This window comes from Sus scrofa, chromosome 2 (assembly GCF_000003025.6).
Source record: "Sus scrofa isolate TJ Tabasco breed Duroc chromosome 2, Sscrofa11.1, whole genome shotgun sequence".
Taxonomy (NCBI): Eukaryota; Metazoa; Chordata; class Mammalia; order Artiodactyla; family Suidae; genus Sus; species Sus scrofa.
Window position 1 is genome coordinate 8,474,596 of NC_010444.4, and position 24,586 is coordinate 8,499,181.

Here is a 24,586-nt window from a genome sequence, read left to right on the forward strand (position 1 = left end):
AACCTCATGGTTCTTAGTCGGATTCGTTAACCACTGCGCCACAGCGGCAACTCCCAGACCCTACTACTTTTAAAATGTGAAGGACCCGTGAGCCAACAGTCACTGACACTCAGGTGGGGATGAACTGTCAGCCACGTTGCTAAGCTCAGGAGGGTTTCCAGAGCCCATGGGCAGGGGCTGGGGAAGCTGGGCCCAGGACTGAGGGCCTCGCCATCCCCCATCCCCCACCCCCCGACTGCCAGTCTGGGCCCAACTGAGCCCTGAGACCCAGGAGGTTCCAGATCTGAGCAGATGCTCACCGGGTGGAAGACTGGCGGCTGCAGGATGAAGGTGTCAGGAAGCGGGTCCAGTTTCTCTCCAGGTGACATGGGGGGGGCACCTCCAACTTGGGCTGCAGATCCCAATTCCAGAGCCCTGCCCCCACTGGACTGACTCACCTTTCCAGCCCGATCCTAAGTGCCTGAGGCAGCTCTCCCAGCTGTTAGTCTCACCTGTACCTGGCAGGGTCCTAATGACGCTAGGAGCACGGCTGGGAGGGCAGCTGTCCGCCCCCAGGGTCCCACCCCAGCTGCAGCCCCACCGGCTGGACTGGGTGTCAGCAAAAATTCGTGGTGAGGAGCACGAAGCTTGCACTAACCAAACAACTAACCAGCCCCCAGACGCTGAAGCTCACTGCCCCTTGAAGAGGGAGCCCAGAGGCTTGTTCTTTTGCGGTCAATAGGGGTCTGCCCTTGTGGTCAGAGGCAGGAAAGGTGGTACACGTGGGCGGGTCCCAGGAGAAGCCCCGCCCCCAGCTTCCTGGCCACCAATGAGTGGTTTCTCCTCCCCTCCCACAACATTTTCCATCTCGCCCTCATTTCTCTGCCCCTTTCCCCACTCTTCTCTCTTTGGCAAGTTTTATAATCCTCTGGGGCTCCATTTCAGCACCGGCTGGAAACGCCAGGGCCCAGCTGGGGTCACAAGAAAGTGGGGTGGTGAGAAGTGAGAAAGGGCGGGGAGAGAGGGGACTCTCTTAAATTGAGAAAAGGCAGCGGTGGGCACACAGCTGCTCCAAGGGTTCTTGCTCAGCCTCTGCTGTAATGTGCTGTGTGCCCTGGGACAAGCTGCTTACCTTGGGTCATCCGTATATAGATAGGGTGACCACAGTGGCGCGTCTCAAATGGGGGTCTCTATCTGAGAGTGGATCTAGATTTCCGTGTGTGTGTGTGTGTGTGTGTGTGTGTGTGATGTCAAGTTCCCCCACGATCCTTTGGACTAGTCATTCCCAATTCAGGTTCAGATTCCAACAAATCTTCCCCTTTAAAATGCAGCACCACCTCTCACCTTTATCCTGAGTTGGGAGGTCCTGAGATCTGACCACGATGTCAGACTTGGCCCCAGGGACTTCCTGGCAGGGCCAGGCTGGGCAAAGGCTTAAGGGCAAGGGGTGCGAGGAAAAAGTAAGCGCTTGGGTTCTCTGATGGAGGGGCAAGTGCCTGGGCGGTCCTGGGGAGCTGCTCAAAGGCTGCATCTGCAGCCTGCCTGGAAGCCTGTTGAAAGTGCAAGCTTTGGGGCCCATCCCCAGACCTACTGAGGAGAAACCTCTAGTGGCAGGGCCCAGGAATCAGCATTTTAACACAGTCTCCTGGTGATTCTGATGCAAGTCAATGCTTGAGAAGCAATGACTTCGACTTCGGTCCTTAACTCGGCAGGGCTTGGAGTCCCAGAAGGCTAGGAGTTTGTTGAGATCCTGCTGGGCAGATGGAGCTGGGTGGCTGAAGGCGTTTTGTATGGGGAAATTCGATCCCAAGTGCAATCAGGAAGAATAATATACAGACCCAGCAGCGGGGGATGGGGAGAAACTCAAAGTGGAGAAACTGGTTGGGCAAGGATGGGGACCTCTGCCAGTGGGAGTCAGATCTGGGTCCCGTCCCAGCCTCAAAGGCGCCCCTCCCGCCCCTCCCGACTCCCATCCCAGCCTCAGTGCCTCCTCTGCGGACTGAGGAAGGAGGCTGTCTGAGTCAGCCAGGGCGCCCATAACCAAATCCCATAGGCTGGGTACCTGGGCTGAAACAACAAGAATTTATTTTCTCCCAGTTCTGGGGGCTAAAAGCCCAGATCAGGGTGTCAGCAGGGTTTTTCTTTCTTTTTTTGGGGGGGGGGGCTTCTCTCCATGGCTTGCTGAAGTTTGTGTTCTCATCTCTTCCTATCAGGAGATGGACTGGGTTGGATTCGGGCCCATCCCAGGACCTCATTTTACCCTAATTACCTTTTCAAAGGCTTTATCTCCAAAGGCAGTCACATTCTAGTTATGGGGGTTAGGACTCAGTATATGATTTTTTGCCTGGGGAGACACAATTTAGCCCATAACAGAGCACCAGCTCTAGCTAGTCTCTTTCTGAAACTCCAAGCTATTGCAACAGTCGGCCCCAGGGGCTGTCGAGGGCCTGCCGTGGGGGCAGTGGCGGGCAGCGGTGTGTGGGGGGCAGCGCAGAAGGAAGGGGAGGGTGAATTTCATCTCTCTTTTCAGGGAACCCTGGCTTTTGGCAGCTTGGAGGGACCTGATTGGGCTTAAAGCACACATCCGTCCCCGGCTTGTTGACCCTGAGAGACTCCAGAATAAGAGAGGGCCTTAGTGTCTGTTGGTCTGGCCAGGCGTGGGGGTGAGGCGACAGAATCTTCGTCTTAGGGCAGGGTGTGGGTGAGGGGGGCCAGGTGAGGGAAGTTAGGAAAGGGCCAATGGTACCCTGATGCTGGCAGGTGGGGTTCCCTGCCCTGGGCTTCCACCGCATCCTCCAGGGCCCTCCACCCAGAACTTTCCCTCAGAGGACTTCTCATAACCTGTCATTATGTACCGGGGAACTGTTTAACGTTTGTCTCCCATCCTCCTACTCCCCATCTATAAATTCCCAGAGGGCACACTTATTCTCACACCCTCTTTACCCAGCAGATGCCTGACACAGAGAAAGTTCTTGAAGTACATTTAAAGAAGAGTGACTGTGAGCAGTGATGGCTGATGGCTTCTGTCCTATCTCTGCCTCCTTCTCTGCCTCCCCCCCCCCCACCGCCCCCCGCAGGAATAGTGGCCCAAGCACAAAAGAGTCACATACTCTTCTTTTTTTTTTTTTTTGCTTTTTAGGGCCACAACAGCAGCACATGGAAATTTCCAGGCTAGGGGTCGTATTGGAGCTGTAGCCATCGGCCTAGGGCACAGCCACAGCAATGAGGGATTGGAGTCGAGTCTTCGACCTCTTGACCTACAAGACAGCTCACAGCAACGCCGAATCTTTTTTTTTTTTTTTTTTTTTTTTTTTTTTGTCTTTTTGCCTTTTCTAGGGCCACTCCCGCAGCATGTGGAGGTTCCTGGGCTAAGGGTCTAATCGGAGCTGTAGCCACCAGCTGACACCACGGCCACAGCAACACAGGATCCGAGCCGCATCTGCAACCTACATCACAGCTCACGGTAACGCCAGATCCTTAACCCACTGAGCAAGGGCAGGGACTGAACCCGCAACCTCATGGTTCCTAGTCGGATTCGTTAACCACTGCGCCACGACGGGAACTCCAAAAAGAAACTTTTAAAAAGCAGGGGCGTGATAGCCACTGAGGAGAGACGTGGTCCCTTGGGGGTGAGACCGGGAGGAAGCAGGGAAATGGGATGAGGAGGAACACACAGGTAGGAGGAGCACCTGTGCCAGGTATGTTGTCCTTCTTACCAGGATGTTGTATTCGCGGGTGGTAATTTGTTTTCTTTTTTCTTTTGATACACCTTTTGTTTCCCCCCCCCACTGTACAGCCTTGTGACCCAGTTACACATACACGTATACATTCTTTTTTTTTTTTTTTTTGTCTTTGTTGTTGTTGTTGTTGTTGCTATTTCTTGGGCCGCTCCGGCGGCATATGGAGGTTCCCAGGCTAGGGGTCGAATCGGAGCTGTAGCCGCCGGCCTACGCCAGAGCCACAGCAACACGGGATCCGAGCCCCGTCTGCAACCTACACCACAGCTCACGGCAACGCCGGATCATTAACCCACTGAGCAAGGGTAGGGACCAAACCCGCAACCTCATGGTTCCTAGTCGGATTCGTTAACCACTGCGCCACAACAGGAACTCCTGTATCATTCTTTTTTCTCACATTGTCGCGCTCCATCGTAAGTGACTATACCTCGTTCCCAGGGCTGCAGAGCAGGGTGTCACTGCTAATCCATTCTCACGGGTGGTAATTTGGTCATCATGTTTCATAACAGCATGTATTCCATGTATGCTTTTGTATATTACATAGTATATGTAATTAAAACACACAAGAATATAAAACGTTTTACACACACACACACATCTGGATCTCCCAAGATTTTAACTCCTTAGTGTGCCTCCCCAAACCCTCCTGATCTGGCCTGAACCCCTGCCTCCATATTCTGCCCCTCTATCTGTTCCGTGAACATTCCGCTCCAGACACATCAGATGCCACCTCTGAGCCATCGTACGAACTGTTCTGTCCCTTTCCACCCCGCCACCCCCCGCGCCTCCGGCCGCGCGCCCCCGCCGTTGGCCGCCTGCCCCGCGTGCCCCGCGTGCCCCGCCTGCCCCGCGTGCCCCTCCGCCCTCCCTGCGAGCAGTTCCTGTCCGCGCTGCGCCCAGCGCCCTGGACCCCGCGACCTGGGGCCGCGCCAACTGGGGGAACTGGCCAGGCGCGTCGCCCCCTGCGAGGCGCGGGGACCCGCGGGGCAGCAGCAGCAGCGGGATGGGCCTGAGCCCGGCCACCAGGGGCGAGTGCCGGCGCCGCTCCCTTAGGTTCCCCCGGCCCCGCCTCAAACCCGCCTCGAGAACCGCGAGTTTACGGCCAGATGACAACCAGCCTACTCCTGGACCTGCACCTGGGCCCCAGTCGGGTCGTCGTAGGAGTGGGGCTCCCTCCCATTGGGCTCCCACGTCCAGGCCTGGAACCCTCCAGGGTCGTTCTGCAGGTCCCAGCCGGCCGTCGGGTCCCCAGCAAGGTCACCGTGGTGTCTTTCCACCTATCTTCTCGTAGATATTTGCTCATTGTGAGAAATCCTTGTAAACCGAAAGGAGTGATATTTTGGAATGATTGTTATTAATTTAACCGAAGTGAGCGGGGCATCCAGTGACTCTCAGGAGTATTTACTTACCTCCTGTGTCTGGGTGGAAATGAGGCGGCCGGGGCAGCTCCTGGGCAGGTAGAGTTGGGAAGGGCTCTACCTGCACAGAAGCTTCTGCCATAGGGCTTAGCCCCAAGGATTCTGCCATCGGTCACAGAGGCTTCCTCCTTCTGTTCTGTGCCCAGGAATTCAGTCTTTCTTTCGCGGAGGAACTGGGTCCTCTGCAGACAGGGTCCCACAACCTCCTTCGTCCAAAAGTTTATTGAGGGCTAACCAGGAGCCAGGTTCGGTTCCAGCCCTTGCTTCCACCTTCACATAGATGTGAAGTTGCTGGCCTCAGTGCTCCTTTCGCAGGTTTCATGCCCCACGGAAGACAATTTGATTTAAATAGCATTTCTTTTTCCCTGAATTAGAAGAATCTGTGGGGTCTCAAGCGTGGGTCCAGCTCTTGCCCAAGCAGCCACAGCAGGGCCCATCAGAACAGGGCAGCAGCAACATCCAGCAGGGGTAAGATTCTTTCTTTGCATGGAAGGACTGGGTGTTTGGATGAGTAGAAGCCTTTTGAAGACCTGATTTTGATGACAGTTTTAGAACACAAAGCTTGAGCTGGTTTCCTGGCGAACCAGCCTACCCCTAACACGACAGCAGGAGGCAGCTGCGATCTTGGTGATAACCTTGGGAGAACAGTCCTGGAGGCTGCCTTGTAGCAGTTTCTAGCCACAAGGTCATTCTCCAGACCCATGAGAACTGTACCGCTTTCCAAAGCTTACAGCATTGCTGGCTATTCTCAGTAACTAATGAATGATGCGACCTTCTTGCCAATTTCTGCCATTCACTTTCATTAAAAACATGATATTTGAGGTCCCGTTGTGCTGCAGCGGAAAGGAATCTGACTAGTACCCATGAGGATGCCATTTCAATCCCTGGCCTTGCTCATCGGGTTAAGGATCTGGCATTGGGGTGAGCTGTGGTGTGGGTCGCAGACACGGCTGGGATCCTAGATTTCTGTGGCTGTGCCTTAGGCCGGCAGCTGCAGCTCCGATTAAGACCCCTGGCCTGGAGTTCCTGCAATGGCTCAGTGGTTAACGAACCCGACTAGTAACCATGAGGTTGCAGGTTCGATTCCTGGCCTCATTCAGTGGGTTAAGGATCCGGCGTTGCCGTGAGCTGAGGTATAGATCGTAGATGCGGCTCGGATCTGGTGTTGCTGTGGCTGTGGCTGTGGTGTGGGCCAGCAGCTGTGGCTCCGATTGGACCCTTAGCCTGGGAACCTCCAAATGCCATGGGTGTGGCCCTAAAAAGCAAAAAACCAAACCAAACCAAACCACATTTGCCTCTGTTTAAAATTCTGAGAGCTGAAAGTTTGGAGAAGAGCAATACTGAAAATAAGGGGTACCCCTGCAGCCCGCATACACTGTACTTTTGGAGAAGAGTTAAAATTTGGGAAAGGTAAAGAAAAAGCCATTTGGGGGTTGGTGATGGACCAGATGTATACCTATGCTTTCTCATTTAACCATCTTGACAACTCTGTGAGACACATATCAGCATCTAAATTTTATAGGCAGTTAAACTGAGGTTCAGACAGACTAGTTTATTAGCTCAGGGTTGGACAGCCAGTATCAGAGCCAGGATCCAAACTCAGGTCTTTTGGGCTCCCATATATTTCACTCTACTTTTCTACCCAAAAACCACATTCCTGCCTTCAGTTTCTGTCTTCTTCTGTAATATTTTGTTTCGAGGGACAAAATGATTTCCTCCACATTTCTTGCAGTTTGTGTTGTGACTCAACAAGACTTCTTAGATGTATGGAGTTAATTATTGGAAATCACAGCTCAAGTTCAAGGAGCTTGCCTTTTGGCCAGGAGCACGGGAAGGGAAGGAGCAGAGGCTGGTTGCATTTCCTTTAAATCATTGTGTACAGTTACTGTTTTTTTAAAGTTATGTCCAAGTATCTTTTTTTTTTTTGTTTGTTTGTTTTTTTTGTTTTTTTAGGGTCGCACCCACGGCATATGAAGTTCCTAGGCTAGGGGTCGAATTGGAGCTGCAGCTGCCAGCCTACAACACGACCAAAGCAATGCCAGATCTTAGCTGCATCTGCAACCTACGCCCCAGTTTGCAGCAACGCTGGAGGCCAGGGATCGAACCTGCATCCCCATGGATACCAGTCAAGTTCTTAACCCACTGAGCCACAATAGGAACTCCTCAAGTATCGTTTTGATAAACATTAAAAAAAGGTTATTAGAGGGAGGAAAAAGCCCCTAAATCTACTCATTACCATCATTAGCATTTTCAACAATTGTCTGAAAAGCAGAAAACAGCAGTATATTTTGTATGACAGCTAATGGTGACATAGGAATAAGCTGGGGTGGGGGGGAGTATGTTTCCCAGAATCTCAAAACTGAAAGATATCTTAAAATCATAAATTTCAACTAACACTGATTTTCCCGTAATTGCGAAATAGTGGTATTTGTTAACTATATGATCACAAAATTCATTTAGGGAGAAGCCCGTAGTTAGCTTGGAGTCCACACCCAATCAGAAGAGAGCAGAGTGGCCTTCAACCCCGAAGCCTGGGAGCGCAGGCAGGTTAATAAAGACAGCAGCGGAGGTGGGTATCATATCGTCTCGTATCATACCATATCATATTATATCATTTCAAGAGGCATATCTTTAACTTCCTGGAAACTTCTCTACATGCTTTTGTATTTTATTTTATTTTTTTGCTTTTTAGGGCTGCACCTGCAGCACATGGAGGTTCCCAGGCCAGGGGTCAAATCGGAGCTACTGCTGCCAGCCATAGCCACAGCTACAACGCCAGATCCGAACCGTGTCTGTGACCTATACCACAGCTCACGGCAACGCCGGATCTTTAACCCACTGAGCAAGGCCAGGGATCAAACCTGAAACCTCACCATTCCTAGTCAGATTCGTTTCCGTTGCACCACGACGGGAACTCTCTTTTTGTATTTTAATTTATTTATACAATGGCAGGTCAAATTGTACCCTGATTTGGGGGTGTTGCTTACGCCTTTTAAATTTTTAAAAAATAGCTTTATGGAGCTGTTTATTGAACTTCATTGAAGTATAACTGACGTACAATAAGCTGCATATATTCAGAATATACAGCTGAATATGTTTTGACATATGTATACATCCACGAAGCCATCGCTGCATCTCCCATCACTCCAGAAGCTTTTTTGTTCCCTTCTTGAAATCCCTCCTCCTTCCCACTCCCATCCCCAGGCAACAACTGATGTGCTTTCTGTCACTCTGTGTTAGCTGGCATTTCCTAGAGATTTAGTATAAATGGAATCATACTACATGTGCTCTCTTTCGTCTGTCTCCTTTCACATAATTTCACGTGATTATTTTGAGTTATAGCCATGTTTTTGCGTATTACCAACAGTTTATTCCTTTTCATGATTGAATAGTATTCCATTGTATGAATAGATGATCATTTGCTTATCCATTAGCTGTTTCTGGTGTTTGGCTGCTATGAATAGAGCTGCTCTGAACATTTCTGTACAAGTCTTTGTATAGACAAATGTTTTCTCTTGGGTGAAAACTTTGGAATATAGTGGCTAGATCATGTGGTAGATGTATGTTGAACTTGATGTTTTTCAAAGTGGTCGTGCCATTTTCCATTCCCACCAACAGTGTGTGAGTTCCAGTTCCTCCACGGCTTTATTAGCATTTGGTGTGATCAATCTTTTAATTTTAGCTCTCCTAATAGGTGTGTAGGTATTTGAGGTATTTCTACTTCACAGTGTTCTTGTGTAGCACTGGTATATATTTTTTTCCCTTTGATGTTGGGTAGAATTTACCGGTTGAGAAGTTCCCATCGTGGCACAGTGGAAACGAACCTGACTAGGAACCGTGAGGTTTCGGGTTCGATCCCTGGCCTTTCTCAGTGGGTTAAGGATCCGGTGTTGCTGTGAGCTGTGGTGTAGGTTGCAGACGTGGCTCGGACCTGGTGTTGCTGTGGCTTTGGTGTAGGCTGGCAGCTGTAGCTCCAATTAGACCCGTAGCCTGGGAACCTCCATGTGCTGTGGGTGTGACCCTAAAAAGCCAAAAAAAAAAAAAAAAAAAAAAAAGGATTTATCAGCTGAAGCAGTCTGGGCCAGGAGTTTTCTTTGTGGGAAGGATTTTAACCTACAGAATCAACTTCCTTCATATATATGTGGGTATTCACATTATCTATTTCTTCTTGAGTGATCTTTGATAGTTTATGTCTTTCAGAAACTATAACGTCAAATTTGTTGGCATAAAGTTACAATACTCCCTTGTTATCTATTTAATATCTGTAGAACATGAGATGATGTCACCTCTCTTATTCCTGATATTGGTCATTTTTGTCTTCTCTTTTATTCCTTGATCAATTCAGTTAAAGTTTTATCAATTTTACAGATTTTCTCAGAGAACCAGTTTTTGATTTCATTGATTTTTCCTCTGTTGTTTTTCTGTTTTCTAATGTCTCTGATGCGGCCCTGATTTTTATTACTTCCTTTTTTCTACTTACTTTGGTTTTAACTTGCACTTGTTTTTCTAATGTCTTAAGGAGGGGCCACTGATTTCAGACTTTTCTTCTTCTCTACGACAGGCATTTATTACTATAAATTTCCCCCTAAACACTGCTTCGTGGTGTCCTACAGACTTCAATATGTTGCATTTTCATTTTTGTTCAATTCAAAAAGTACTTGCTTTTTTCCCTGTTATGAAAAAACATGCGTTATGAAAAATCTTACTTGGCTTCCAAATGCTTGGAAATTTCTAAGATATCTTTGGTTATTAATTTATATTTATTCTCTTGTGGTCAGAGAGCATGTTTTGTATGACTTGAACCCACTTAAATTTACTGCGCCTTTTTTCACAGCCTCAAATATGGTCCAGCTTGGTAAAGGTTGTGTTAGCTCTTGGGAAGAATGTGTACTCTGCTCTTCTGGTGAACATCAGTTAGACTGAGTAGGTTCCTTGTGTTAGTCGGTCTTCTGTTTATATTTTTCTATTAATTACATGAAGGAGTATTGAAATTTCTGACTGTAACTGCAGATTTGTTTATTTCTCCTTGCAATTTTTTTTTCTTTCTATTTTGGCTGCCCCATGGCATATGGAGTTGATTCAAGCTGTAGTTGCGACCTAAGCTGCAGCTGTGGCAACACTGGATCCTCAACCCACTCTGCCAGGCAGGGGATCGAACCTGCATCCCAGTGCTCCAGAGACACCACCAATCCCATTGTAGCATAGCGGGAACTCCTTCTGCCTGCAGTTTTATCAGTTTATTTTCAACGACTCATAAGGCTGTATTATTACATATGTAAACATTTAGGATCGTTATTTATTATTGATGAATTAATTCCTTTATTATTTCAAATAATACCTTCTCTATTCCTAGTAATACTTGTTACTTGTAAATCTACTTTGTCTGATATTAATATAGTCACTCCAGCTCTTTCAATTAGTGTTAGCATGGTATATCATTTTCTTCCTTCTCCTTTTTTTTTTTTTTTTTTTTTTTTTGTCTTTTTAGGGCCCCACCCACAGCATACGGAGGTTCCCAGGCTAGGGGTTGAATTGTAGCTGTAGCTGCTGGCCTACACCACAGCCACAGCAATGCAGAATCAAAGCCATGTCTGCAACCTACACCACAGCTCGTAGAGTGTCGGATCCCTAACCCACTGAGCAAGGCCAGGGATCAAACCCACATCCTCATGGATACTAGTTGGGCTCTTAACCCACTGAGCCACAATGGGAAGTCCTTGACTGGGTGCTTTAATGTGACTATGGATAAGCTTAGATTTAAGTCTGTCATCTCATTGCTTATTTCCTATCGTTCCGTTTTTTGTTTCCTTTCTCCTTTTTTTTCCCCGATTTCTTTTTGTTTGAGTATTTTTTTGTGATTTAGTTTTATTTCATTAGAGGTTTGTTGACTATACCGTTCTCTGTGTTCTGTAATTTTAATCCTTGTTTTAGTGTTTATATTCTACATTTTCAACTTATTACAGGCAGCCTTCAAATGATATTTTGCCACTTAATTTATGGTATAAGAAGCTTACAATAGTATAGTTCTGTTTCTCCACACCTGACCTCATTGTATTATTATCATATCATTTACATATGCATGTGTTTTAAATCCCAACATAACGTTGTTATTTTTGCTTAAGCTTTCAGTTACCTTTTTAAAAAATAACATCTTTATGGAGCTATGAGTAGTATACATATTATCCTTTTAAAGTGTACAAAATAATGCTCTTTGTGATTTTGCCTCTCTGCCACATGCCCCAGGCAGGGACGGCCCTCCACCCTCTTCCCTGTACCACCCTTGTCAGAGTTATAAGGCTTTCAGAAACTGGTCTTATCTAGAGGCCTTAGGAAAGACTGGTTTTTCTAAACAGGTGCCTGTTTCTGGGAGCAGGGCCAGAGCTGGGTCGCCAGCCTGTGCAAAGGAAATAAATAGCAGATAGATGGAGGATTTTGAAGCAATATCTTATTCCAAGGAGAGAAAAAGGGCAGAGAAACCTTCAACTGGATTTGAAAATTGAAGTGTCAGCTGGGACTGGAGGTTGCTCTGGAGGGTATAGACAGGCTCCTGGAGGTGCATGAAATCTGGGGGGAGGCTAAAGTCTAGGAAAAAGGAAAGATGGGACCTTGGAGAAGCCTCCAGTATGGCTGCAGCCTTGGCTGCCAGTAGAGGCACCGGGGGAGCCCTTAAAGCTCTGGTTCTCAGGCCACATTCCAGATCAATCTCCATTTCTGTTTTTTATTTTTTAAAATTTATTAAGGTATGGTTGATTTACAATGTTGTGCCAATTTCTGTTGTACAGCAAAATGACTCAGTCATACAGAAATATGACTGAATATACATTCTTTTTTGCTTTTCAGGGCAGCACCCGGGGCATATGGAGGGTCCCAGGCTAGGGGTCTAATCAGAGCCACAGCTGCCGGCCTACACCACAGCCACAGCAACTCTAGATCTGAGCCACGTCTTTGACCTACACCACAGCTCACGGCAATGCCAGATCCTTAACCCACTGAGCAAGGCCAGGGATCGAACTGGCAACCTCATAGTTCCTAGTCAGATTTGTTTCCACTGCGCCATGAGGGGAACTCCACATTCTTTTAAGAATATATTATTTTCTGGGGAGTTCCTATGATGGCTCAGCGGTAACAAACCCAACTAGGACCCATGAGGATGCAGGTTCGATTCCTGGCCTTGCTCAGTGGGTTAAAGATCCTGCATTGCTGTGAGCTGTGGTGTAGGTTGTTGAGGCGGCTTGGATCTGGTGTTGCTGTGGCTGTGGCTGTGGCTAGCAGCTGTAGCTCCAATTCGACCCCTAGCCTGAGAACTGCCATATGCTACAGGTGTGGCCCTAAAAAGCAAAAAAAAAAAAAAATTTCCATCATGGTCTGTCCCAGGAGATCGGATATAGTTCCCTGTACTATACAGTAGCACTGCAGTGCTTATCTATTCTGTATGTAATAGTTTGCATCCACTAACCCCAAACTCCCAGTCCATCCCATCCACTCCCCCTTCCCCCTTGGCTGCCTGTATCGCATCTTCTTAATCCATTCATCTGCTGATGGCTGTTTCCATGTCTTAGCTATTGTGAATAGTGCTGCAATGAACACAGGAGTGGAAGTATCTTTTTGAATTATACTTTTGTCTGGATATATATACAGGAATGGAACTGCTAGATCATATGGTAGTTCTATGTACAGTTTTCTGAGGTACCGCCATACTATTTTCCATAGTGGTTGTACCAAGTTCCATTCCCACCAACAGGGTAGGAGGGTTCCCTTTTCTCTACATCCTCTCCAGCATTTGTTATTTAGAGACTTACTAATGGTGGCCATTCTGACCGGGGTGCAGTGGTACCTCATTGTAATTTTAATTTGCATTTCTCTATTAATTAGTGATGTGGAGCATCTTTTCATGTGCTTACTGGCCATCTGTATGGCTTCTTTGGAGACATGTTTATTGAGATCTTCTGCCCATTTTTCAGTTGGATTGTTTGTTCTTTTGTTGAGTTGTATGAGTTATCTGTGTAATTTGGAGATCAATCTCAGTGTTTAAAAGCTCCACGGGGAGTTCCCGTCGTGGCTCAGTGGTTAACGAATCCGACTAGGAACCATGAGCTTGCGGGTTCGATCCCTGCCCTTGCTCAGTGGGTTAACGATCCGGCGTTGCCGTGAGCTGTGATGTAGGTTGCAGACTGGACTGGGATCCCACGTTGCTGTGGCTCTGGCGTAGGCTGGTGGCTTCAGCTCTGATTGGACGCCTAGCCTGGGAACCTCCATATGCCTCAGGTGCAGCCCTAGAAAAGGCAAAAAGACAAAAAAAAAAAAAAAAAAAAAGAGTGTTGAAATATTTAAAGTTCAGACATTCTTAGGGACCTTTTAAAACATTGCTCTGATTTCTTTGTTTTTCAAGACAGAAGCATTTGCTTAAAATGGTCTGTTTTTCTTAGTATTTGAATCATAAAGAGGATCCTGTTAATTTGCCAGTTGAACGATTGGACGATCCCCTCCTTGCACTTTCCCGCTCTTTGCTTGCTCTCTACCCGCGCCCTGGACCTCCTCCTCCTCCTCCGTTACGTGCATCCCTGCATCACGTCACTTCTTTGGACCTCTGCCATCATTTTCGTGCTGTCTTCCCAACCCTTAGCTCCCACCCTCTTGGATATACTATCACCCTCTATATTTCAGGGAGGAACACATCCACGTCTCTTTCCCTGGGACTATGGTAAAAGAAAATGAAATCAGTTGTAAGTCAGCGACAGTGTCATTGCACTTTCCGGAGGACAAGCCTGGTTTCGGGCGCCCTCTAGTGGGAGCTCAACTGCCGTTGTATTTTCTCTTTAAGGCAGAAAGGGCGGGTTTGATCAGGGGCAGGTGGCCTGAGGTTGCAGGTGGTCCTAGCTCTGCCATCCTTGCTAGCTTTGTCCAAGGCCTGACTTGCCATTGGACCTTGGGCAAAGCACTTCATATTTCTTGGCCTCCATCCCTTCTGTGTAATTTCACTGAGTAGATGATCCGCTCTGTGCCCATAAAATCTCCTTCTGTCAAGTGGGCAGGACTCCTGGAATGGCCGAGGATCTCAGATAATCTCCCTGAAGAGCAAAAATAGAGCGGACAAAACTGTCAAAGACAGCCGTGTAAAGACTCTTGAACTTGACCAAAGGCATACAAAAATTGATAAGCATTGCATCAAGAAATCTTGTAAATCTAGGAATCTCAGAACAATAGAGGTCTGTAGCATCTTAGCAAGCCCCCCACCCTCCACCTCCCCCAGCTCTGTGGGTGGCGAAGCTGGGCCTGGGTGGGTGGGAGATGCCAGGAAGACTGGCAGTGGCTGCAAAGAGCAACTTTATTTGGAGCAGAGTGTGGAAAATTCCATGCCCAGGGAAGTTGTTGAAAACAATAGTTTTCTTAGTGACAAAAATCATGGAAGGCCCCACACTGCAACTAGCCTGAGGTTGCAGTACTGGTTGGGGCAAGTGATATACTAACAGATCAGCCAAATTTAATATGGGAAATTTCATAAATTTCAAATTTAATATAGAAACCCAGGTAATGAGACAGCTAGCGAGGCTCTGGAAAAGTTGGGGGTGTGGAAGGGATGCGTGAGGCTACACACGTGTTCAGGAGAGACTGGAGCGGCATGAATGGGTCTCTAGTTCCTGGAGGAAGGTAAGGCCTTGTACGTGCAGAAGTAACAGCTGGGAAAGACTTTTAAACTTTAGCACCTTGACTGACTCCTCCAAACCACCCAGAGTTCTGTAGGCAAAGAGTGATGCCTTGTTGGCCAAGTTGTGGCCAGGCTTAAGAATAAGAACAAGGAAAAAAAAAAAAAGAAGCAGATACACTAACTGATTGCTTGCTGTGAGGGAAACAGACATCAGAGAATTAGTCCAGGCAAGCCTCTTAACAAACAAATCAACAAACAAATAAACAACAACTACCAGCCCAGGAGGGAATCAGAACCCAAACAGTTGAAAGCCAAACACAAAGAGAAAGTCTGGAAAGCAACGAGAGAAAAGAAAACTCATCATGGAGTTCCCCTTGTGGCTCAGTGAAATGAATCTGACTAGCATCCATGAGGACACAAGTTCGACCCCGTGGCCTCACTCAGTGGGTTGAGGATCTGGCTGTGGTGAGCTGTGGTGTAGGTCGAAGACGCGTCTTAGATCTGGCATTGCTGTGGCTATGGCTTAGGCTGGCAGCTACAGCTCTGATTCCACCCCGAGCCTGCGAACCTCCATATGCCCTGGGTGCGACCCTAAAAAAAAAAGACTCATCATGTACAAGGGAACCCCAATAAAATCGACAGCTGGCTTTTCATCAGAAACAAGAGAGGTCAGAAAGCAGTGGGATGGCATATGAAAAGTGCTCAAAGAAAAAATAGCTGCCAGCCAAAAAACCTATATCCAGTAAACTAAGATGAAGGTGGAATAAAGGTAGTCTCACAAATGACGACTGTTAGGTTATGTGGCTAGAAGAATCGCCTTAATAACTAAGAAAGTTCTTCAGGCTGGAAGAAAGTCACACCAGATGGTAATTAATTTACATGAAGGAATACAAAGCACTGGTAACGGTAATTAACTAGGTTATTATTACAAAAGTATAAAATATATATTTTAACTTAGATTCCAATTTTAAAGATAATTGGGTTAAACAATAATTATAGGAGTTCTCTTGCGGTGCAGTGGGCTAAGGATCTGGCATCACCATGGGCTGCGGTGTAGGTCGAAGACACGGCTTGGATCTGGTATTGCTTGGCTGTGGCGTAGGGGCCAGCAGCTGTAGCTCTGATTTGACCCTTAGCCTGGGAACTTTCATATGCTGCACCTTCGGCCCCAAAAAGCAAAAAAAAAAAAAAAAAAAAGAAACAAGGATGATTTCAAATCAGTAATCCAAGTTCCTACCTTAAGACACTGGAAAAAGAAACACAAACTCAAAGGAAGCAGAAGGAAAGAAATAATAAATATTGAAGCCGAAATCAATGAAATAGAAAATGGAAATAAACAGAGAAAAATCAATGAAGCCATATGTTGGTTCTTTGAGAAGATAAACAAAACTGATAAAACTTTAGCTACATTGGCTAAAAAACAGAGAACACAATATCGACATCAGGATTGAAAGAGGTGACTCCTTACCAATCTCACAGAAATTAAAAGGATAATGAAGGAATACTCTAAACAACTTTGTGCTAACAAATAAGAAAACCTACCTAAGATAAACAAATTGCTAGAAAGACATGTATTACAAAACTGACTACTCAAAAATAGCAAGAAAATCTGAATAGACCTACAACCAGTAAATTGAATTGGTAAATAAAAATCTTTTCCCAAGGACACACTCAGGTCCCAATGGCTTCACTTGAGAAGCGAGGCCACTGTTAACCCTGATACTAAAGTCAGTCAAGAAGAGAACTACACCAAGACCTGGAAACAACCCAATCCATTGACAGACAATTGGATTCGGAAGATGTGGTATATATACACAATGGAATACTACTCAGCCATAAAAAGAATGACATAATGCGGAGTTCCCGTCGTGGCGCAGTGGTTAACGAATCCGACTAGGAACCATGAGGTTGCGGGTTCGGTCCCTGCCCTTGCTCAGTGGGTTAACGATCCGGCGTTGCCATGAGCTGTGGTGTAGGTTGCAGACGTGGCTCGGATCCCGAGTTGTTGTGGCTCTGGCGTAGGCCGGTGGCTACAGCTCCTATTGGATCCCTAGCCTGGGAACCTCCACATGCCGCGGGAGCGGCCCAAGAAATAGCAAAAAAAAAAAAAAAAAAAAAAAAAAAAAAGAATTACATAATGCCATTTGCAGCAACATGGATGGAACCAGAGACTCATACTGAGAGAAATAAAAAAGAAAGAGAAAGACAAGTGCCATATGATATCACTTATAACTAGAATCTAATATACAGCACAAATGAACGTTTCCACAGAAAAGAAAATCATAGACTTGGAGAATAAGACTTGTGGCTGCCCAGGGGGAGGGGGAGGGAGTGGGAGGGATTGGGAGCTTGGGGTTAACAGATGCAAACTATTACTCTTGGAATGGGTTTACAATGAGATCCTGCTGTCTAGCGTTGAGAACTATGTCTAGATACTTACATGGCAACACAAAAATGGGAGGAAAAAGTATGTATACATGTATGTGTAAGTTGGTCCCCATTCTGTACAGTGGAAAAAAATAAAAATAAATAAAATAAAAAAAAAACTACACCCTAACATCTCTCATGAATATGGATGTTAAAATTCCCCACAAAATACCAGCGGACTGAATATTAAAAGGATTATACATCAGGACTGAGTAATTTATCCCAAGAATGCGAGTTTGGTGTTACCACCCCAGCCCAAGCCAGAACCTGCAGGAGAGCCCTTTTCCTGCAGTGCCTCTCCAGCGCCCTCTATTGAGAAAGCCTGCATGATGCTCAGCTTCAAGGAGAAACGCTTGCAGGAGCTCCATCACTCATCACAGAGCATGTGTGTGTGTGTGTGTATACACGGAGCCTGCTTTTGGAGCTGGTACCCTCAGCCTCGGAGGCTTTCGCAACGAGGGTGGTAGCAGGAGTGGGCGGGTCCCTTGGTCCTTTGTGTGACGAGAGCGCCTTTTGCAGCCTGGGTTTCTGGGAAGTGATGAAACACGGTGTCTTCAGGCTGAGCTCTAGCTGATCCCCAAACAGGGTCTCTGGAGTCCCTTGGGCCTGCACAGTCTCTCTCTCTCTCATTTTTTGTCTTTTCTAGGGCCGCTCCTGCAGCATATAGAGGTTTCCATGCTAGGGGTCTAATCAGAGCTGTAGCCACTGGCCTACCCCACAGCCACAGCAACTCAGAATCTGAGCTGAGTCTGCAAACTGCACCACAGCTCGTGGCAACACCAGATCCCTAACCCACTGAGCAAGGCCAGGGATCGCACCCGCAACCTCATGGTGCCTAGTTGGATTCGTCAACCACTGCGCTAGGATGGGAACTCCCTTGCATGGGCAGTCTCTTTATTTGATTTTCTTTCTTTCCATCATAGGACAAACCCAGACCCAGACCCGGAGACCTCATTGAGATTTTTCGAATTGGCTATGAGCACTGGGCCATCTATGTGGAAGACGACTGTGTGGTCCACCTGGCTCCCCCAAGTAAGAGTGGACACGCTGCTGACATAGTGATACTGAAGTTAGCAAAGTGGAAAGGACAGTCGATGACCTGTTCCTCAGTGGCTGCCTTACTTTTTATTTTATTTTATTTTATTTTTTGTCTTTTTGCCTTTTCTTGAGCTGCTCCCGCGGCATATGGAAGTTCCCAGGCTAGGGGTCTAATTGGAGCTGCAGCCACCGGCCTACACCACAGCCACAGCAACGCAGGATCCAAGCCGCGTCTGCGACCTACACCACAGCTCCCAGCAACACTGGATCCTTAACCCACTGAGCAAGGCCAGGGATCGAACCCGAAACCTCATGGTTCCTAGTTGGATTCGTGGCTGCCTTACTTTAGCGATGACACACCCTGAAGTATTACTGGACCTTAATTTACTCTTTATTGTGCGATAGAGCTTATCCACCAAAACCCACTGCGTGTCCAGCCCCGAGATGGACGCAAGTGCAAGGAGGGTCCCTAAGTTCCCCGAGCATCTAGATCACCCTTTTCATGTGGACGCATAAGAACCTGAGCCTCTGTTTTGCAATGACCCCTGTTCAGTATTTCTCTTGCTCTGTTTCTGAGCGTTCCCCTCGATGGGTGCAGATGCTTACATGTTCTGTTTGTCACTTGTTTCCCGTTGTCCCCAAATGCTGCTCTGGCTTCCTGGTCACCATGGGCACCTCCGCCCTCACCTCGTCTCTCTGCTTTTCCCACGCATCCCGGGCTGCTCCACCCTCAGTGTGGACACTGTTCTTTCATTTCCGCATTAACACAGGACCGAGATTAAACGGGTGACTAATTAAATTTTAGTGGAGATTTGATGAGGAAGTGGTGACACTAATTTTTTTTTTTTTGGTCTTTTTAGGGCCACACCTGTGGCATATGGAAGTTCCCAGGCTAGGGGTCAAATCGGAGCTGCAGCTGCCCGCCTACACCACAGCCACAGCAATGTGGATCCGAGCGGCGTCTGTGACCTACATCCCAGCTCGCATCAACACTGGATCCTTAACCCACGAAGGGAGGCCGGGGATCGAACCTGCATCCTCATGGATACTAGTCGGGTTCATTGCCACTGAGCCACAACGGGAACTCTGGTGACAGCAGCATATTAGAGCACAAAATAGGAAACAACTTAAAATGGGACATCGAGACCCCCTGGTCACATGGTGGCCTCAGGAGATGGGCCCTGGGGGACCTGGGAGAAGGGGGTACGGGGGAGTCTGCTGTGTGATCATTGATGCCTTTGGGATGGTCCCTCCTGTGAAATCACTGCTCGTTCACGATTAGATTACAGAAGGGCGCTGGGGCCAAGGGCCTGTGGCCACACCTTGTTCCCGGCTCTCATCCCTGCATCCTGTTCTTCCCCCACCCCCGTTGGCCGAGCCTCTCACCTTGCCGGGATCTTCCCACAGAGCAGAGGTTCCTCCCAGCCGCCCCCCACCTAGCTCTCCCTCCCCGTCCACTTGAACCTTCCCACTCCACGTGTCAGAATCAACAGGAAGAATGACAATTGCTTCACGGTTCGTTCCTCTCCAGGGCTCCTTTCCAGGCTCAGGCCAGGAGCCTCCCCCCCGGGTATAAGCCCAGAGTCACCCAAGTTAACAGCAACGTCCCTCCCCGCCACCGCCGTCATCAGATCTTGCTCCAAATATGAATTCTGCCATCGTTGTTCCTAAAAGCTGGGAATTGGGCGACTTCAGCTTCTGTGAAATCAACGGCTGGTCTTCAAATACTAAAGAAAGGAACAGGGGACAGTTCTCGTTCTCAGACAACTTGTAGAAGGGAGGATACTTCTGTTGGCATTTCCCTGTGGTTGCAGCAAAAAAACGGTCCTGATTTTTTTTTTGGTCTTTTTGCCTTTTCTAGGGCCGCTCCTGCAGCCTATGGAGGTTCCCAGGCTAGGGGTCTAATTGGAGCTGTTGCTGCCATCCTACACCATAGCCACAGCAATGAGGGATCCTTAACCCACTGAGCAAGGCCAGGGATCAAACCTGCAACCTCATGGTTCCTAGCCAGATTCGTTAACCACTGAGCCACGATGGGAACTCCCCAAAACAGTCCTGATATTAAACTACCACCCACCTGGCCTTGGGCAGCTTCCAGACCCTGTCTGAGGCTCTCTCTCCTCTAAGGACTGAACAGGATAATATAGCAGCTTTCAAACATTCCTTTCTTTCTTTCTTTCTTTTTTAAAAAAAATTTTTTTTTTTTTGTCTTTTTTGCTATTTCTTGGGCCGCTGCCTTGGCATATGGAGGTTCCCAGGCTAGGGGTTGAATCGGAGCTGTAGCCACTGGCCTATGCCAGAGCCACAGCAACGCAGGGTCCGAGCCGCGTCTGCAACCCACATCACAGCTCACGGCAACGCCGGATCGTTAACCCACTGAGCAAGGGCAGGGATCGAACCCGCAGCCTCGTGGTTCCTAGTCGGATTCGTTAACCACTGCGCCACGACGGGAACTCCCTCCTTGCTTTCTTTCTTCCTCCCTCCCTCCCTTCCTTCCTTTTTCCGTTCTTTTCTTTTTTGCTTTTTAGGACTACACCCATGGCACATGGAAGTTCCCAGGCTAGGGGTTGTATCGAAGCTGTAGCCACCGGCCTACACCACAGCCACAGCAATGCAGGATCCAAGCCGCGTCTGCGACCTACACCACAGCTCATGGCAATGCCGGATCTTTAACCCACTGAGCAAGGCCAGGGATCGAACCCATGTCCTCATGGATACTAGCCGGGTTTGTTTCTGCGATGCCACACAGGAACTCAGAAACATTCCTTTTCCCAAAGCTGTGGAACCTTGTTTTCAAACAAACCCTCAGTGAGAATCCTAATACTTGAGTCAAGAGGAAGGCAGAGTGGGGCTGGGTGGAAGCTGGTTGGAGTGGGTCCTATCCAGAGCCTTGTTGGTGTGACCTCACTTGCACCCCTGTGGTGCTGACGGGGGGAGGCCTGTCATGGAACCCCATGACAGCCCCTTCTCCGGGAGCCACCTCTTCCATGTGAGGTGCTCATCACGGCTTTGGGAAGATTCTGGACGTCCAGTTAGGAAAGCAGGACTCTAGCAGGTATTTCTAGAGCTTTATGAGAAAGGGATTGCTCTGGAGGTTGAAAGTGGGGAGTGCAGGGAGTTCCTGCTGTGACTCAGTGGGTAACAAACCTGACTAGTATTCATGAGGACATGGGTTCGATTCTTGGCCTTGCTGAGTGGGTCAAGGATCCCGTGTTGCTCTGGCTGTGGCTAGCAGCGACAGCTCTGATTCGACCCCTAGCCTGGGAACTTCCATGCGTGGCAGGTGCAGCCCTAAAAAAGACACACACACACACACACACACACACACACACACAGAGAGAGAGAGAGAGAGAGAGAGAGAGAGAGAGAGAGAGAGAGAAAGAAAGTGGGGAGTGCAGAGAGCAGAGCAGAAGGCTTTTTAGGGACGCTGGTCCTTTGCAGTTCGTTTAACCTAACTCCCCACCTGTTTTAGAGACCATGAAACTGGGACCCCACCTTCCCAGCGGCCAGAATGAGCCCGTGCTCTGCCCCACTGCCCCTCGAAGCTTCCAACTTTGGCTTGTCTTTGGCCTCTAGGTGAGGAATTTGAGGCTGGCAGCATCACCTCCATCTTCAGCAACCGGGCGGTGGTGAAATACAGCCGTCTGGAGGACGTGCTGCACGGCTGTTCCTGGAAGGTCAACAACAAGCTGGACGGTATGTACCTGCCGCTGCCCGTGGACCAGATCATCCAGAGGACGAAACAGATGATCAACAAGATAGTACAGTACAGTCTGATTGAAGGCAACTGTGAGCACTTTGTCAACGACCTCCGATACGGCGTGCGCAGGAGCCAGCAGGTGTGGCGCCCCCCTCTGACACGGGGTCCTGGGGGTCCTGACGGTGATGGGTGTTATTCGCTGTGCACGCGGGGCTTTCCACCACTCCAGGACTTGACCGTTCAGAAGGCGTTTTCATCTCTGCTCACCCCTGGGGGAGTAGAGGGGGCGCTGAGCGGCAAAGCAAGACCACTGGCTGGAGTCCTGGCTCGGCCACCAGCTATCGGGGTCTCCTTGGTCAAGTCATCTTATTTATTTATTTATTGAAAATTTTTTAATTTTTTGGCTGCCCTCAATACACTATGTGGAAGTTCCCGGGCCAAGGGTCGAACCCACGCCACCATGGCCACCTGAGCCCCAGCAGTGGCAATGCGGATCCTTACCCTGCTGAGCCACCGGGATGGGGGGGGGGCCTCCGAGTCATCTTATTTCTGAGACTGTTTCTTGACAAAACTGGGTTAAGTGGAGGTGGCACCTCAGGGCTAAATTTGCAGACCAGCAGCCTGAAGGCCACATTTGGCCCGCAGACATGTTTTGCTTGGATAGCTAGTATTTTTTTTTAAATTTGAATGATTTGCCAATATTTAGGAATATAGAAATTTTGGAGTTCCCGTCGTGGTGCAGTGGTTAATGAATCCCACTGGGAACCATGAGGTTGCGGGTTTGATCCCTGGCCTTGCTCAGTGGGTTAAGGATCCGGCGTTGCCATGAGCTGTGGTGTAGGTTGCAGATGCAGCTCGGATCCTGCATTGCTGTGGCTCTGGTGTAGGCCGGTGGCTACAGCTTCGATTCAACCTCTAGCCTGGGAACCTCCATGTGCTGCAAGAGTGGCCCAAGAAATGGCAAAAAGACAAAAAAAAAAAAAAAAAAAAAAAAAAAAAAGAGAGAGAATATAGAAATTTTATATAAAAAAATCTGGATTCCCAGCCTCTCTTGACCAACTGATGGATCAAGCCATTGGGCCCTCATTCCAGCTTGCTGACACTCTGTGGGGCCAGCAGGGGCTCCCCCTCTAGGTGGCCTGTGGGGCACAGGTGTGTCACGTATCAGCGTCACCCCCATTACCTGCCTGGCCTGTGTGTGCGTGAGTTTTGGACTCCCTGCTGATAAATCAATTGTGGTATAATACAGATGAAGGAGCTTTGCCAGCCTAGATGCTTCTGACAATTTGAGCTGTTCTTGTTAATGTTTGGGCCTTACTAAACCCCCACGAGATGAGAAGAAGAAGCCTTTATTGCTACCTTTTTAATCGATTAAAAAAATCAAGGGTTAAAAGTGGGACATGACTTTTCTATGTTTGTTTTTCCTTTTTCTTTTCTTCTTGCTTTTTAGGACTGCACTTGCGGCATATGGAGATTCCCAGGCTAGGGGTCAAATTGGAGCTGCTGTTGCCAGCCTACACCACAGCCACAGCAATGCAGGATTCCAGCCTTGTCTGTGACCTACACCACAGCTCACAGCAGTGCTGGATCCTTTAACCCACTGAGGACCAGGGATCGAGCTGGAGTCCTTATGGATACTAGTCGGGTTCATTACTGCTGAGCCGCAATGGGAACACCTCTTTTCAGAGTTTCTTGTGCTCCCTTAGCCAGCGGGTGCCTGAATCCCAATCCTAGTCTCTCTCCTGTCTCTCTCCCGTCTCTCCTGAGGGTTAGCTGGCCCCCTGCTCGCTCGCTCCCCGGTTCCGCTCTCTGCAGCTTCCTCCGGAGACCTTGCTCCAGTGCCCAGGGCTTGGTGGGCTCTAGTATGAGGCATCTCCCATCCCCTGAGCACTTGTGCATGGAAGGAAGACCCCCAAGGAGCAAGGGAATTATGGGAGGTCCTTCGAGGGAGCCCGGGCCTGGCATTCACGAGACCCAAGCCTAGAGCTAAGTGTGGATACTTAGATCCCTGTGAACTTGGTCTGAGTGAGGGCCTTACCCCGGCTCTCAGATTCCCTGTGTGTCACGCAAGGGACTCCGGGACTCTGCCCCTCCGAGATCCTTTGCCTCTGAGCCCCTCACTAGAGGCAGGCCCTGGGCTGAATGGCTCTGCCGGAGGAAGGCACCCTGGATGCCTCCTGGGGGAGGGGCTCAAGCCTGCCTCCAACATCCATCTTGGACCATCCTGGCTTCTCCACGTCTCTAGAAGCTCAGGGATGTTTGGGACCATAGGGTGGCTTCCTCCTCAGTGGGCCAGTCCCTGAAGGGGAGCCGTGAGGTAGGGGTGGGGCAGGGCATCAGCCCAGGAGCCCCACCGAGGGTCCCGTGGACTGGTCTGCTTTGCAGGTGGAGCACGTACTGATGGAAGGAGCGAAGGCTGCAGGAGCGGTGATTTCGGCTGTGGTGGACAGCATGAGACCCAGACCCGCATTGGCCTGAAGGCACCGAAAGCCCCAAGCAGAGGAAGAGCTGCTGACGTTGGCAAAGAGAACTGACTTCTTTCCTCCCCTGCCTTCCTCTCTCCTTGGCCCCATGCAAGAAAATTGTGTGCTTCTGGAAGAATCTAGAATGTACCCAATTACCCCTCCGGAAATACAATCAA

General features: G+C 48.6%; 2 protein-coding genes across 6 annotated transcripts in view; one reads left to right on the forward strand and one right to left on the reverse strand.

Annotated features, from left to right (window-relative positions):
- LGALS12 (galectin 12) overlaps positions 1-765 on the reverse strand; it is a 20,999-nt gene extending 20,234 nt beyond the window's left edge. For 3 of the 5 annotated variants that reach the window (XR_002339813.1, XR_002339812.1, XM_013987255.2), the window contains exon 1: positions 300-764. Coding sequence is in view for 2 of the 5 variants with exons in the window: in XM_013987255.2 (XP_013842709.1) it covers positions 300-368 (69 nt within the window). In the remaining 3 variants the exon portion in view is untranslated. Of the gene's footprint in view, positions 1-299 lie in introns of all 5 variants that reach the window. The other 2 variants (XM_013987256.2, NM_001142844.1) reach the window with 2 other exon arrangements.
- HRASLS5 (HRAS like suppressor family member 5) lies at positions 512-24,586 on the forward strand. The gene is made up of 8 exons (XM_021084417.1): positions 512-611; positions 4,431-4,685; positions 4,770-5,020; positions 5,487-5,602; positions 7,595-7,703; positions 18,131-18,239; positions 21,822-22,084; positions 24,331-24,586. The coding sequence occupies exons 1-8, from the start codon at positions 512-514 to the stop codon at positions 24,421-24,423; spliced, it is 1,296 nt and encodes a 431-aa protein (XP_020940076.1). The 3' UTR covers positions 24,424-24,586.